Here is a 14600-nt window from a genome sequence, read left to right as displayed (position 1 = left end):
CACCATTCAGCTGTTCCACCAAGTTAGTGGACATTGCTGATAGTCTCCTGGCGATGGTATTGGCACTTAGCTGAACATCCACGATGGCAGCGAGGATCTCCTTCCCATTCTTGTGATCTTTAAACAAAGTGTCTGCAACCACTGGCATCACCCCTTTGACCACCTCTCTGTCCGAAAATGCCTTTTTGTGCTTAGCCAGGTAGTGTGCTGCTCTGAAGGAAGCTTCTGTAGCTGCTTTTGATTGCTTTGCCGGCTTGGTGAAAAAAGACTGTTGTCTGCCCAAAGCTGCCTTGAGGTCACGAGTCTTTTGAGCATGTAATGTGCTGCCTGGAGGGTAGCTAGCATCAAACGTTCTGTGGCATGTAGAAAAATGTCGTCTTCCACGTTGTGTCTCTTAGCCAAGGCTATGGCAGCTCCACAGATCAGACACACACAACGTTCACCAACTTGAGTAAAGAAAAACTCTTTCTCCCATTCATCCTGAAAGTGGTAAGTCTTCTTTTTCTTGCTCTCTGACATCACGTTTAAACACTTACAAAACTACCTTTTACAGAAACTTTACAACTTATCGCACTGTGTTGATCACTATCCATTGGCGGGCTAATGACTGAGGACTGAACGCAAAGGGGAGTTGGCGCGGTGGCATAGTAGGCTAAACTTTGACCCGGCAAAGAAAATTATCTACATTAGGCTTCTATTTTAATATAAAAAATGTTAGGGGGATTTTTAGAATATATTTCTGGATTAAACTTCAAGGCGTCTTACAACATGAAAATATTTTTTTTTATTTTTAAAGATTACCAAATATGATTTGAACAGTGCAGTGCACTGGCTATCTTTAGAACATCCATCGCGGGCGCCTCCCAGGTTCCCAGCAGGCTACCTGGTGCCCGTGGGCACCATGTTGGCGAGGCCAGCTCTAAAGCCATTCGCTTACTGCTCGCATCTTCACGTGATTGGCTTGAGATTTTCTATGAAGCTTTGTTAAAGCGTGCACCTGGCATGCTCTGGGATGTGCAGGAACTCAGACACCCTGCTTATCACCAGCCAAGGCCACAGAAAGGCGATTACAGCATATGGAAAAACAACTTTTCTCAGTACACTAGGCCACTTGAGCTCAGCACACAGAAACACAGAGCATAGGAATGTTCATTCACTAAATTTCCTTCACACAAGCCAGAAGGCTGTTGGAAAAATGCTTTGTGGACGGATGAGACCAAAATAGAACTTTTTGGTTTAAATGAGAAGTGTTATGTTTGGAGAAAGGAGAACACTGCATTCCAGCATAAGAACCTTATCCCATCTGTGAAACATGGTGGTGGTAGTATCATGGTTTGGGCCTGTTTTGCTGCATCTGGGTCAGGACGGCTTGCCATCATTGATGGAACAATGAATTCTGAATTATACCAGCGAACTCTAAAGGAAAATGTCAGGACATCTGTCCATGAACTGAATCTCAAGAGAAGGTGGGTCATGCAGCAAGACAACGACCCGAACCACACAAGTCGTTCTACCAAAGAATGGTTAAAGAAGAATAACGTTAATGTTTTGGAATGGCCAAGTTAAAGTCCTGACCTTAATCCAATGGAAATGTTGTGGAAGGACCTGAAGCGAGCAGTTCATGTGAGGAAACCCACCAACATCCCAGAGTTGAAGCTGTTCTGTACGGAGGAACGGGCTAAAATTCCTCCAAGCCGGTGTGCAGGACTGATCAACAGTTACCGGAAACGTTTAGTTGCAGTTATTGCTGCACAAGGGGGTCACACCAGATACTGAAAGCAAAGGTTCACATACTTTTGCCACTCACAGATATGTCATATTGGATCATTTTCCTCAATAAATAAATGACCAAGTATAATATTTTTGTCTCATTTGTTTAACTGGGTTCTCTTTATCTACTTTTAGGACTTGTGTGAAAATCTGATGATGCTTTAGGTCATATTTATGCAGAAATATAGAAAATTCTAAAGGGTTCACAAACTTTCAAGCACCACTGTATAGGACACGGTTATAGAAGAGTTACTTATAAATCACATTGTTATCACCCAAATGAGGATGGGTTCCCTTTTGAGTCTGGTTCCTCTCGAGGTTTCTTCCTCATGTCGTCCGAGGGAGTTTTTCCTTGCCACAGGTTTGCTCTTTGGGGATAAATTAGGGATAAAATTAGCTCATGTTTAAAAAGTCTTTAATTTTCTGTAAAGCTGCTGTGCGACAATGTCTATTGTTAAAATTGGTTAAAAAAAAAACCTTGACAATGCTGGTACAGCGATAGAAAAATGTCAGTTTACCTAAAACCTGACTTGACAAAACAGTTCCATTCTCAAGAAGGAATGAAATCAGTTTAATCCTCATACAGGGACACGTCCACATTTAACAAACATTTTATATTTGCAAACCACAAGAAAAAAAAAACTGTAACATGATGAACTGTCCCAACGCTCCCCATCTGGCCATTTTGAAAAAAAAAAATAAATAAAATTATATATGAGTTTTTTTTCCCCAGAATCAAAGTGTAATAAATAATACTATATCTGGTCACTCTAGGCTACATACTTTAATTTCAAACAAATCCCCAATTCACCAGCGCACATTACACCATAGAATGGAGGCGAAGTAGAAAATACTTTTCAGTTTTGGTTGATAAAATATTTTCACTGCACAAACCTTACTGCAGTGTCCAGCTTCATGGCTCCAAAGGAAGTCAGTTACTCTAACGGACAACACCTAACTTCTGATGGAATCTAAAAGCTGATTAATTTCAACCAATTTATGGGAACAAAAACTGCCCCAAGTCTCCCCCACTCTCCCCGACACGCTTCGGAGTCTTAGTGTCAGACGGCCCATCACTAGTAAATATGAGACTTTAAAAACAGCAAAAAAAACCAAACCATTCTTTGCAGAAGACTATAACAACATCTTGGTTAATCAGTTTCCTTTTATTCCATTTTAATAAATCATGGAAAACTGCAAAAAGCCACCACATTTGCAACACTTAGTTGGAAGGTCTGGTAAAGACTGACGATAATCATATTAATCTGTACTCGTCTCAGTCGTGCTTTTTTAACTGGTGAATTCTGCCCTCATGGCGGCTGATCTCTTCTTGAAGACGCTCAATCTCCTTCTGGTGGTGACTGATTTCTTCCTGATGATGTTGTCTCAGAGCAGCTATCTGTTCCCTCTCCTTCTTCCTACAACAAGTGAGAACGTATTCCAAAAAAAAAAAAAAAAAAAATCAGGTTAATTATGAAGGTTAATTGTTATCCGTCCTGTTGTTCAGGACGGATAATCTGAAACACGATGACAAAATAGCTTATTTAGTACAATATTTGTTTTTTCATGCAACGCATGACTGTGTATTTGTACTATCATCTGAGCGTTATCATAGGATGATCGATCACTCTTTCCTTCTGCAAGTCTGGCTCACAGTCCAAGTCTTGTTCAATACACAGAGGAGAAAAATCAATGCAGATCAAAGCAACATGCACTCACTTGAAGTACAACTCTTCCTCAGCAGCTTGCTTCTTTCCAAACGCTCCTCCTGCCTCTCTGACTGCACCTCCTCCTCCTCCTCCTTTCCCTGCACCTTTCCCCAGCTCGCCCAACTTTCACATGGAATGGGGAAGAAAAAATGATATCATATACACACTGTGCAACTTCTGATTAACATCCAAATCCCAAAAAAGTTGGGACGCTGTGTAAAACAAATAAAAACAGAATGTGATTTGCAAAATCATGGAAACCCTATATTTCATTGAAAATTGTACAAAGACAACGTATCAAATGTTGAAACTAAAAAATTGTTTTTTGAAAAATATATGCTCATTTTGAATTTGATGTTGTGTAATGCTTAAAAAAAAAAAAAAAAAACACTAATTTGGTTAATTGGCAACAGGTCAGTAAGATGATCAGGTATATAAAGAGCATCCCAGAGAGGTGGAGTCTCTCAGAAGTAAAGATGGGGAGGGGTTCACCGCTCTGTGAAAGACTGCGTGGGCAAACAGTGCAACAATTTAAGAATAACATTCCTCACTGTAAAACTGCAAAGAATTTCAGGATCACATCATCTGTGGTCCATAATATCATTAAAAGATTCAGAGAATCTGGAGAAATCTCTGTATGCAAGAGACAAGGCTGAAAACTGACATTGGATGCCTGTGATCTTCAGGCCCTCAGGTGACACTGCATTAAAAGCAGACACGTGTCTGTAGTGGAAATCACTGTATGGGCTCAGGAACACTTCAGAAAACCATCGTCTGGGAAAACAGTTCATTACTGCATCCACAAATGCAAGTTAAAACCAGATAGAAACAATATCCAGAAACACCGCCACCTTCTCTGGGCCCGAGCTCTTTTACGATGGACTGAAGTGAAATGGAAAACTGTCCCAAGGTCTGACGAATCAAAAGTAGAAGTTCTTTTTAGAAATCATGGACCCCACATCCTCCAGGCTAAAGAGGAGAGGGACCATCCGGCTTGTTATCAGTGCACAGTTCAAAAGCCAGCATCTGTGATGGTATGAGGGTGCATTAGTGCACATGACATGGGTAGCTTGTACATCTGGGAAGGCATCATTAATGCAACATGCTGCCATCCAGACAAAATCTTTTTAAGCAAAGGCCTTCCCTTCTTTCAGCAAGACAATGCCAAACTGCTTTCTGCGCATATTAAAACTGCATGGCTCCGTAGTAAAGAGTCCGGGTGCTAAACTGGCCTGCCTGCAGTCTAGACCTGTCTCCAATTTAAAACATTTGGCGCATTATGAAGCACAAAATATGACAAAGGAGACCCTGAACTGTTGAGCAACTGAAATTGTAGATCAGGCAAGAATGGGACAACATTTCTCTTTCAAAACTACAGCAATTGGTCTCCTCAGTTTCCAAATGTTTACAGAGTGTTGTTAAAAGTAGAGGTGATGCAACACAATGGTAAACATGCCCCGTTCCAGCTTTTTTGAAACATGCTGCTGACCTCAAATTCAAAAATGAGCATATATTTTTCAAAAAAAAAAAAAAACTTTAGTTTCAACATTTGCTATGTTGTCTTTGTACCATTTTCAATGAAATATAGGGTTTCTATGATTTTGCAAATTATCACATTGTTTTTATTTACAGTTTACATGGCATCCCAACTTTTTTGGAACTGGGGTTATATTAGAACAAATGCATTAATATAAGCCTGTGATAATGCATTATAACCAGTGATGGGTTTTGATCTGTCTGTACTGAACAAAGTTGAGTTGACAAAGTATGATTGAGAAATATATGCAAGTCCTCTGTCGCCGAGGAGATTCTGCCTCACGGATCCGGGAGCAAGAGTCAGTCACTGAGTCAGATGCAGCTGTTCAGAGACGTTTCGTAGTTTACTGAAAGACAAACCGGAGTATAGACTCACCGCCCACTTTAACAGGAACTTGTTCTTGATTCTGAGATCCCTGTTCTTGGCTGCAGGAGTGGAACCCAATGTGTTCTGCTGTTGCATGCTGAGATGCTTTTCTGCTCACCACGGTTGTAAAGAGTTGCTATGAGTTACTATATCCTTCCTAGCAAAAAAAGCTCAAACCAATCTGTCCATCTTCTTCTGACCTCTCATCAACAAGGTGTTTGTTTCTACTCACAGAACTGTCGCTCACTCACTGATGTTTTTTTTGCACCATTCTGTGTAAACTCTAAAGACTGTTGTGTGTGAAAACAAACCCCAAGAGCTCAGCAGTTTCTGAAATACTCAAACCAGTCGTCTGGCTCAAACCAACACCCATGCCACAGTGAAAGAAAGTCACACTTTGAGATCACAGTTTTTTCCCCATTCTGATGTTCGAATAAAGTGAACATTAATTAACGGAAGCTCTTGATTTGTAACTGCATGATTTTGTGCATCAAGGGATCGGCTGATTAGAGAACTGCATCAAACAGAACAGCAGGTGGATGTAAGGGTATGGGTGTTCCTAAGAAAGTGACAGGAGTGTATATCCACGTTGAAGCGTGTCGTGTTGCGATATGATTTCAGGAAGCAGAGTTGTCTGCGTGTGACAGAGCAGCTTCAACAGCTGATGGAGTATTACTGATCAGGATAGTCTTATGGAAACAGAGAGCAGAGATGTGAGCGAAGATAAGTTTCAAGGATTTCATTGAAAATAGCCAAAACAAGTAGCAAACCAATATCTCTATCAGCCAGAGCTACGATCAGAGATGCTGTTATAGAAAACCACAGCGCTGTTGAATTCTCGATTCTGATTGGTCAGAAGGTGTTGATTAAATTTTCTATAACAGCAGCTTTGACAATGATCCTACATTTATTTAAAGTGCATATCACGGGTAAATTCAGGAGCAAGATCAATGTAATTCTCCTATTTTATATTAAACTTTGGTCAAATATCGGGGCGGCACGGTGGTGTAGTGGTTAGCGCTGTCGCCTCACAGCAAGAAGGTCCTGGGTTCGAGCCCCGGGGCCAGCGAGGGCCTTTCTGTGTGGAGTTTGCATGTTCTCCCCGTGTCCGCGTGGGTTTCCTCCGGGTGCTCCGGTTTCCCCCACAGTCCAAAGACATGCAGGTTAGGTTAACTGGTGACTCTAAATTGAGCGTAGGTGTGAATGTGAGTGTGAATGGTTGTCTGTGTCTATGTGTCAGCCCTGTGATGACCTGGCGACTTGTCCAGGGTGTACCCCGCCTTTCGCCCGTAGTCAGCTGGGATAGGCTCCAGCTTGCCTGCGACCCTGTAGAAGGATAAAGCGGCTAGAGATAATGAGATGAGACTTTGGTCAAATATCTGTCACATTCTGCATTCTCTGCAATTTTTTTGTACCTTGCGCAATACCAGAAAAATTCAGGTGAAAATCAAGCCATTTGAGGCGAATTGGTCCACCTCTGGCGGCACGGTGGTGTAGTGGTTAGCACTGTCGCCTCACAGCAAGAAGGTCCGGGTTCGAGTCCCGTGGCTGGCGAGGGCCTTTCTGTGCGGAGTTTGCATGTTCTCCCCGTGTCCGCGTGGGTTTCCTCCGGGTGCTCCGGTTTCCCCCACAGTCCAAAGACATGCAGGTTAGGTTAATTGGTGGCTCCAAATTGACCGTGAATGTGAGTGTGAATGGTTGTTTGTCTCTGTGTCAGCCCTGCGATAACCTGGCGACTTGTCCAGGGTGTACCCCGCCTTTCGCCCATAGTCAGCTGGGATAGGCTCCAGCTTGCCTGCGACCCTGTAGAACAGGATAAAGCAGCTAGAGATAATGAGATGAGATGGTCCACCACTGAAAAAACTCGGCATTTGGATTTCCCGGGAAACATTGATTTTCGTGACGTCGCGTGCAGGATGCCTCCTACTGAATCCTACGTCAGCGCTGGTTTGTTTATGAGAAAACGACCTGGTGGTTTTCTGCAAATTTCTTCAACGTTATCACGCAATTATTAAAATGGTCAACAGTTGTGTCGTAGGAGGGTGGAGCAGCACCAATCATGATGGGATTAGCACTCATCGTTTTCCAAAAGACCGGACAATGAGAGAGAAATGGGAGCGCTTGGTCTACACAGGCTGTGCACTGAAACCGTGCAAGCTCTCGCAGCCTGCTGGCGCTTCTGCAGTTAGCATCATGAATCTGGATCCAGACTCCCTTGGGATTTTTCCAGACGCGTTTTGTTATTTTATTTTTTTCTGCTGTAGACAGATGGCCTTGTGCAAAATTACCCTTCTGGATGAGTGTGTAAAGGGACATACTTTCATATAAAAAAAAAAAATTGGTCTAGAATATGCACTTTAACATTTATGGATGGAGTCTCCAGTGTTAGCTCATGGAACAGTCAGTCAATTTTCCAGCATGGAAAAGTCTTCAGAACAGAGCAGCTGTCCAAGTGCGTTACTCCACTTATGCTACACCAATTTGTAATCATTGGCAAATCAATGTACTAAACATTGCACATTTTAATGGTTTACAGTTAGCTTTAATGTTGTGGAATGTCCAAAAGACAAGTTCCTCTTCTCATTTGTATGATCATCACGATAAACAATCATTTTTCACCAGCCTTGCCCTCTCTCTCTCTCAATCAGAATTCAATTTTGTTGTGGTATAAATAAGTTATTCCACGAAATCGAGTCGTACATGAGCTGCAAGCCAACGAGGCGCGTAGCACCGAGTCGGCTATAATCCATGTACGATGAGATTGGGCGGTATAGCCGTTTTATTCTATCCACATTCACTGGATTTTGAGAAAGAGCATTTTTGTTTTTATTTTTTGCAAATTCGATAAATAAAGCTTTATACAAAACGTCCGACAAGATCATTTCCGCTTAGAATGTAAACAAACCGGCAAAATGACAGGAGCAATTTGTGAAAAATGCTATAATAATTCTTGAAAAATATACATTGGAAAAAAAAAGATACATTCTTTCCATCAAATACTTCTATTCCATATTTTGTAGGGTTTTTTTTTTATTTTTTTGTAGATTTGTTTTTAAATAGAGTTTTTATTTTGTCCTCGGTTGGTTCAGGAACATGCGCCGCCATTTTGTTTTTCTCTACTCATGGTATATGAGCCGATATCCTACTCGGAGAGTAGCCAATCAGAGCGTGCGACTGCTCATTGCTCAGTTGTATTTAAAACTATTATTTTTAAGTGTTAAATGTTGCTCACTTAAAATTAACTTCCGGTTTGTTGACATTTTTATTTTAATATATTTGTACAGGTGCTGGAGCGGTCTTTAAAAATAATTAGTTTTAAATACAATTCTGCAGACAATCATAATGTTGGGACCAGAAATATATAAACAAAGAGAAACATTAAGATGGGTTATGATTGTTAACTGACTGATCAGTGACACTCATCTCTCCAACAGAAGTATTATACAAAGGGCAGAGGTGAAGCACAGAGAGCATTTATATTCATTAAAAAAAAACAGAAGAAAAAGAAATTACAGAAAAGGGGCTTTGAACTAAACACAATCTACACATGCGCTCTAAAGGCATTTTCTTTGTCAGGTAGTGAGTGTAACTAATATTTTGTGTAATTATAAAAACACACAGGGGGCGGCACGGTGGTGTAGTGGTTAGCACTGTCGCCTCACAGCAAGAAGGTCCTGGGTTCGAGCCCAGCGGCCGGTGAGGGCCTTTCTGTGTGGAGTTTGCATGTTCTCCCCGTGTCCGCGTGGGTTTCCTCCGGGTGCTCCGGTTTCCCCCACAGTCCAAAGACATGCAGGTTAGGTTAACTGGTGGCTCTAAATTGACCGTAGGTGTGAATGTGAGTGTGAATGGTTGTCTGTGTCTATGTGTCAGCCCTGTGATGACCTGGCGACTTGTCCAGGAGGAGGTCGGGCCCACGTCACCGCTTCGGGCTGAGCCTGGCCAGGCCCCGTGGGCAAAGGCCTGGCCACCAAGCGCTCGCATATGAGCCCCAACTCCAGGCCTGGCTCCAGGGTGGGGCCCCAGCTGCGCCATACCGGGCGACATCACGGTCCTTGATCGATTATCCAAAAGGGTTTTGGTGAACTGCTCTTGGTCTGGGACCTGTCTGCCTTGGGAGACCCTAACAGGGGCGTAATGCCCCCGACAACATAGCTCCTAGGATCATTCAAGCACACAAACCCCTCCACCACAATAAGGTGGCAGTTCTAGGAGGGGGACAAAAGTGTGCTAAAAGTGTTCCTGGAGAACGTGATCCGCAACGCCGTCACTTACACGGAGCATGCCAAGAGAAAGACCATCACCGCTATGGATGTGGTGTACGCCCTGAAACGCCAGGGACGCACTCTGTACGGCTTCGGCGGTTAAGCGCTCCGACACCGACAACCAGGGTCTCATCTCATTATCTGTAGCCGCTTTATCCTGTTCTACAGGGTCGCAGGCAAGCTGGAGCCTATCCCAGCTGACTACGGGCGAAAGGTGGGGTACACCCTGGACAAGTCGCCAGGTCATCACAGGGCTGACACATAGACACAGACAACCATTCACACTCACATTCACACCTACGCTCAATTTAGAGTCACCAGTTAACCTAACCTGCATGTCTTTGGACTGTGGGGGAAACCGGAGCACCCGGAGGAAACCCACGCGGACACAGGGAGAACATGCAAACTCCACACAGAAAGGCCCTCGCTGGCCACAGGGCTTGAACCCGGACCTTCTTGCTGTGAGGCGACAGCACGAACCACTACATCACCGTGCCGCCGACAACCAGTGTAATATTGTTAAAATAATTTTGAACTGTAGTCCTTGTTCTTTGAAATAGTGATTTTAAAATGTCTGTTTTTAATGTCATAGTCATTTGTGACTTTTCTACTGTGAGGAATTTTGAATTTCTGTTAGCAAAAAACACAATTTCGAATTTGTAAACGTTTCATTAAATAAACTTTGATATTTTACAATAATTCAGACTTTGCAGTAATTATGAATAATTAACAATTCATCACCATCATGAAAGTAGTAATAAGTTTAAAAAGTTGTTTAAAAGGGTTACAGTACTGTACTGGTTATCTTGTACAGTACTGGTACTGTAAAAAGTTGTTTGAAAGGGTTACAGTACTGCTTATCAACAATTGTACAGTACTGGTACTGTAAACTGGCTTACAGTAGTGGTACTGTATTTCTGAATTACAGTAACTTACTGGCAACAGTGTTGCTAGTTAGTTACTGTAAAAAAGCTTAGAGAAGTCTAATGCAGGTTAGGTTAACTGGTGACTCTAATGGCCCTTTTCCACTACCCTTTTTCAGCTCACTTCAGCCCGACACGGCTCGCGTTTCGACTACCTCAGAGCAGCACGACTCGGCTCGCTTCAGCCCTACTCAGCACCCAAAACTCGCACGGTGGGGCTGAAGCGAGCCAAACCGAGCCGAGTGAGGCTGGGGGCGTGAGCAGACACTCCCCTGTGCACTGATTGGTGAGGAGGAGTGTCCTCACATGCCCACACACGCCCCGCGAGCACGCTGGGATCTGTAAACACCGCAAACCCGGAAGAAGAAGAATTACGAATTACGAGAATTTCTGAAGCCTTATGCGCCTCGCCTCATCTATACGCTCTTGCCAGTATCTGTTGGCGTTGTCGGTGACAACAAGCCACAGCACCAAGACCAGCAACACTAACGACTCCATGTCCTCCATGTTTATTGTTTACTATTCGGGTCGTGAGACTACCGCTTAAAAGATCACTGATGTCACTGTTTGCGCTGCTTAACGACATCACCTGACGTCCACCCACTTTCGCTAACTCCACCCAATGTGTCCACCCACTTCCAGCCAGCACGGTTCAGCGCGGTTGTAGTCGAAATGCAACTCCAACAGCCCCGCTCAGCCCGACTCAGCACGGCACGGCTCAGCCCGACTCAGCCGCGTTTGTAGTGGAAAAGCGGCATATGTGTCAGCCCTGTGATGACCTGGCGACTTGTCCAGGGTGTACCCCGCCTTTCGCCCGTAGTCAGCTGGAATAGGCTCCAGCTTGCCTGCGACCCTGTAGAACAGGATAAAGTGGCTACAGATAATGGATGGACACAAAAACACAGGTTGACCTGGTTACACAAACACGCTCCATGGTGGTCACGTGATATTGCTGCTCACTTAATGTGGGACGCTTTTTATCTCAGCAAACCATTTACACATCGGGGACACAGTGTACACAGCAGTACAACATCTCGAAACTCAAAATAGAACATTTTGCCCAGAATTCAACTTGGCAGTCAGTCAGAACCTTTAAGCCAGGGCTTTTCAAAGTGTGGGGCGCCAGAGTTCTTCGGGGGGGGGGCGCAATGTGAGGAAAAATAAAAAAGAATAAGTTACTATTGCGGACATTTAGCGAACTTCAGCTAGCCTTTGCCAGAGACAAAATGGATCGATTTTTAGTACCTAAAGCTACAGTGAGTGAGGAGACAGAGTCTGGGCCAAGCAAAAAAAGAAGGAAGTATGACCACGATTATTTAAAGTTTGGATTTTCATGGACTGGATCTGAAGATGCTCCACTGCCACAGTGTGTTGTCTGCCAAGAGGTGCTAGCTAACGATGCTATGAAAAAAAAATTATAATGTTTTAAAAAGCACAGATGTTTAAAATGTGTAAAAAAAAAAGAGGTTTTAAAAAGCAGATGTTTAAAATGTGTAAAAAAGAGATTTTAAAAAAGCTCATATGTTTAAAATGTGTAAAGGAAAAAAAAAAAAGTGTACAACCACCATTTTTTTAAATACGAATGGAACATTAAGTATAGACCCCTTTCACTGACGTCACCCGAAACCGGAAGTAAACAGAACCTGCGCCATTTTGGAAGACCAACAAACTCGTGATTGGGGAAAATAACGGCAGCGGTATGTGAACCCACGAGAATAAAGTGGAGTGGCAAACGACTTAAACAAATCTGAGCTGTTTTATTTATGATTTATTGGCCCAACAGTAGACTTGAAAGAAACCTGTGTGAGACTTGGCAAAAAACTGTGGATATAATGGATAAGTCTGTGCATGATCTGCGGACACTTTGAGGTAAGCAAACGCAAGAAATTCAGATTTAAAACATGCTAAATTGGCCCCAAGTTGATAACTGTATGAGGAGCAAGACTCCCAGACTTCTGCAATTTAATAATAATCATCTCATCTCATTATCTGTAGCCGCTTTATCCTTCTACAGGGTCGCAGGCAAGCTGGAGCCTATCCCAGCTGACTACGGGCGAAAGGTGGGGTACACCCTGGACAAGTCGCCAGGTCATCACAGGGCTGACACATAGACACAGACAACCATTCACACTCGCATTCACACCTACGGTCAATTTAGAGCCACCAGTTAACCTAACCTGCATGTCTTTGGACTGTGGGGGAAACCGGAGCACCCGGAGGAAACCCACGTGGACACGGGGAGAACATGCAAACTCCGCACAGAAAGGCCCTCGCCGACCACGGGGCTCGAACCCGGACCTTCTTGCTGTGAGGCGACAGCGCTAACCACTACACCACCGTGCCGCCCATAATAATAATAATAATTATAATAATAATTTAGGATGGTTTGGGGCTTGCTCGCTGCTGCCAGGTTGGTTGTTGAGTAGCCTGACTGTTTTTTTTTTCTTGCGTGTGGTATCATTGTTGACGCGAGGTTGTTTTTTGAACATGCTGATGTGGACACGATTTCCCCTGATGAGTTATGACTTCAGACGCGATGCGTGTGTGGAGTCCGTGTGATATGTGCGCAAGATAGGCTTCTCATGTGTTTGGAGATCCGCGCTCCGAGACAAGCGCAAGCACACACACCCCCAAGGGAAAAAAAGGGGCCCCCCGAAAATATCGGCATAGTTCGAACACTGAGTGTAGGCACTGGGTGTAAACAACAAATAGTTTACAATGTCTGGGTAGCAAACAGATGGCAGAATTGGTGTCCGGTCCTCCTTATGTTTCCATTCTCCCTTGCCCCGAGTCTTATCATATGGGTCAAACCCATCAATCACAGCCAGTTTCTCCACATACCGTGCCCTTTCTGCAGCTGGTAATGTACTCACATAACCAGAATTATCAGCCATCGTGTCACTTTACTCTCGCTCGTACTTTGTTTTATATTGTGAGTGCATGTACTTGGTCTTCCAATATGGCGCCTAACAAAATCTCGCGGCGCGGTGACGTCATGTGAAAGGGGTCTATAGCAACAACAAAAATTGTGGGGGGGGGCGGACTCTCCCACACTTTGAAAACCCCCGCTTTAAGCGACACCGTCCGACCAATCAGAGTCGACATTTCAGCAGCGGGTAATCACAGCAGGTGGGCGTGGCTACATAACGGACCTCACCACAAATGACGTAGAGAGCACGTGTTTACTGATCAAAACACTGCTGGATTGTGATTCAAAATCACTTTAAAACGTTTGGAAGAACAGTAGAGCTTTAAAACAGGAAGATAAATAAAAAAAATACTTGAAAGCGGTGTCACGGTCATGTTCACAATGAGGAAAATTATTGCATATACAAGACTGAAAGACTATAAACGCATTAGATTTTAGGAATCGGAATAAAAGCTGCTACCTGCTCAGATGCCATCCTGCTGTGTGAGCTGAAGCTGCTGCTCAGGCGCGGCCGGAAAATCCTCCACATTATAAACACGCTGCAGCACGCTCAGGCTCGCGCCCCAATACACACAAACTGGGCAAAACCATTCTCGAGCAGCCAGAGGGGGAGACAGTGCGAGTGGCGCAATTCAGTCGTCCATCCTGAGCTGAGTCAGACCACGTGACTGACTAGTGCAGGGCTTTTCAGAGTGTGGGAGAGTCCGCCCCCCCTCACAGAGCAAATAAACAACAGCGCCCCCCCCCCTTCACAGAGCAAATAAACAGCAGCGCCCCCCCCCTCACAGAGCAAATAAACAGCAGCGCCCCCCCCTCACAGAGCAAATAAACAGCAGCGCCCCCCCCCCCCCCCCTACAATTTTTGTTGTTGCCATACTTAATGTTCCATTCGTATTTTTAAAAAAATGGGTTGTTGTACACATTATTTTTTTCTTTTACACATTTTAAACATCTGTGCTTTTTAAAACATCTTTTTTTTTTACACATTTTAAACATCTGTGCTTTTTAAAACATCTTTTTTACACATTTTAAACATCTATGCTTTTTTAAAACATCTTTTTTTTTTACACATTTTAAACATCTGTGCTTTTTAAAACCTTTTTT

At 43.6% G+C, this 14600-nt stretch overlaps 1 protein-coding gene across 1 annotated transcript; it reads right to left on the bottom strand.

Annotated features, from left to right (window-relative positions):
• Positions 1-2917: 2917 nt before the first annotated feature.
• Positions 2918-14068, bottom strand: LOC132893754 (ATPase inhibitor B, mitochondrial-like). Its single transcript, XM_060932883.1, has 3 exons — positions 13957-14068; positions 3490-3602; positions 2918-3188 (listed from the first exon to the last, which is right to left on the bottom strand). Exons 1-3 carry the CDS (start codon positions 14023-14025, stop codon positions 3047-3049), a joined length of 324 nt encoding a protein of 107 aa, XP_060788866.1. The 5' UTR covers positions 14026-14068; the 3' UTR covers positions 2918-3046.
• Between the last annotated feature and the right edge of the window lie 532 nt (positions 14069-14600).

This window comes from Neoarius graeffei, chromosome 11, assembly GCF_027579695.1.
Source record: "Neoarius graeffei isolate fNeoGra1 chromosome 11, fNeoGra1.pri, whole genome shotgun sequence".
Lineage (NCBI taxonomy): Eukaryota > Metazoa > Chordata > Actinopteri > Siluriformes > Ariidae > Neoarius > Neoarius graeffei.
Note: the sequence above shows the minus strand (reverse complement) of the source record. Positions and strands in the feature narration are given on the sequence as shown.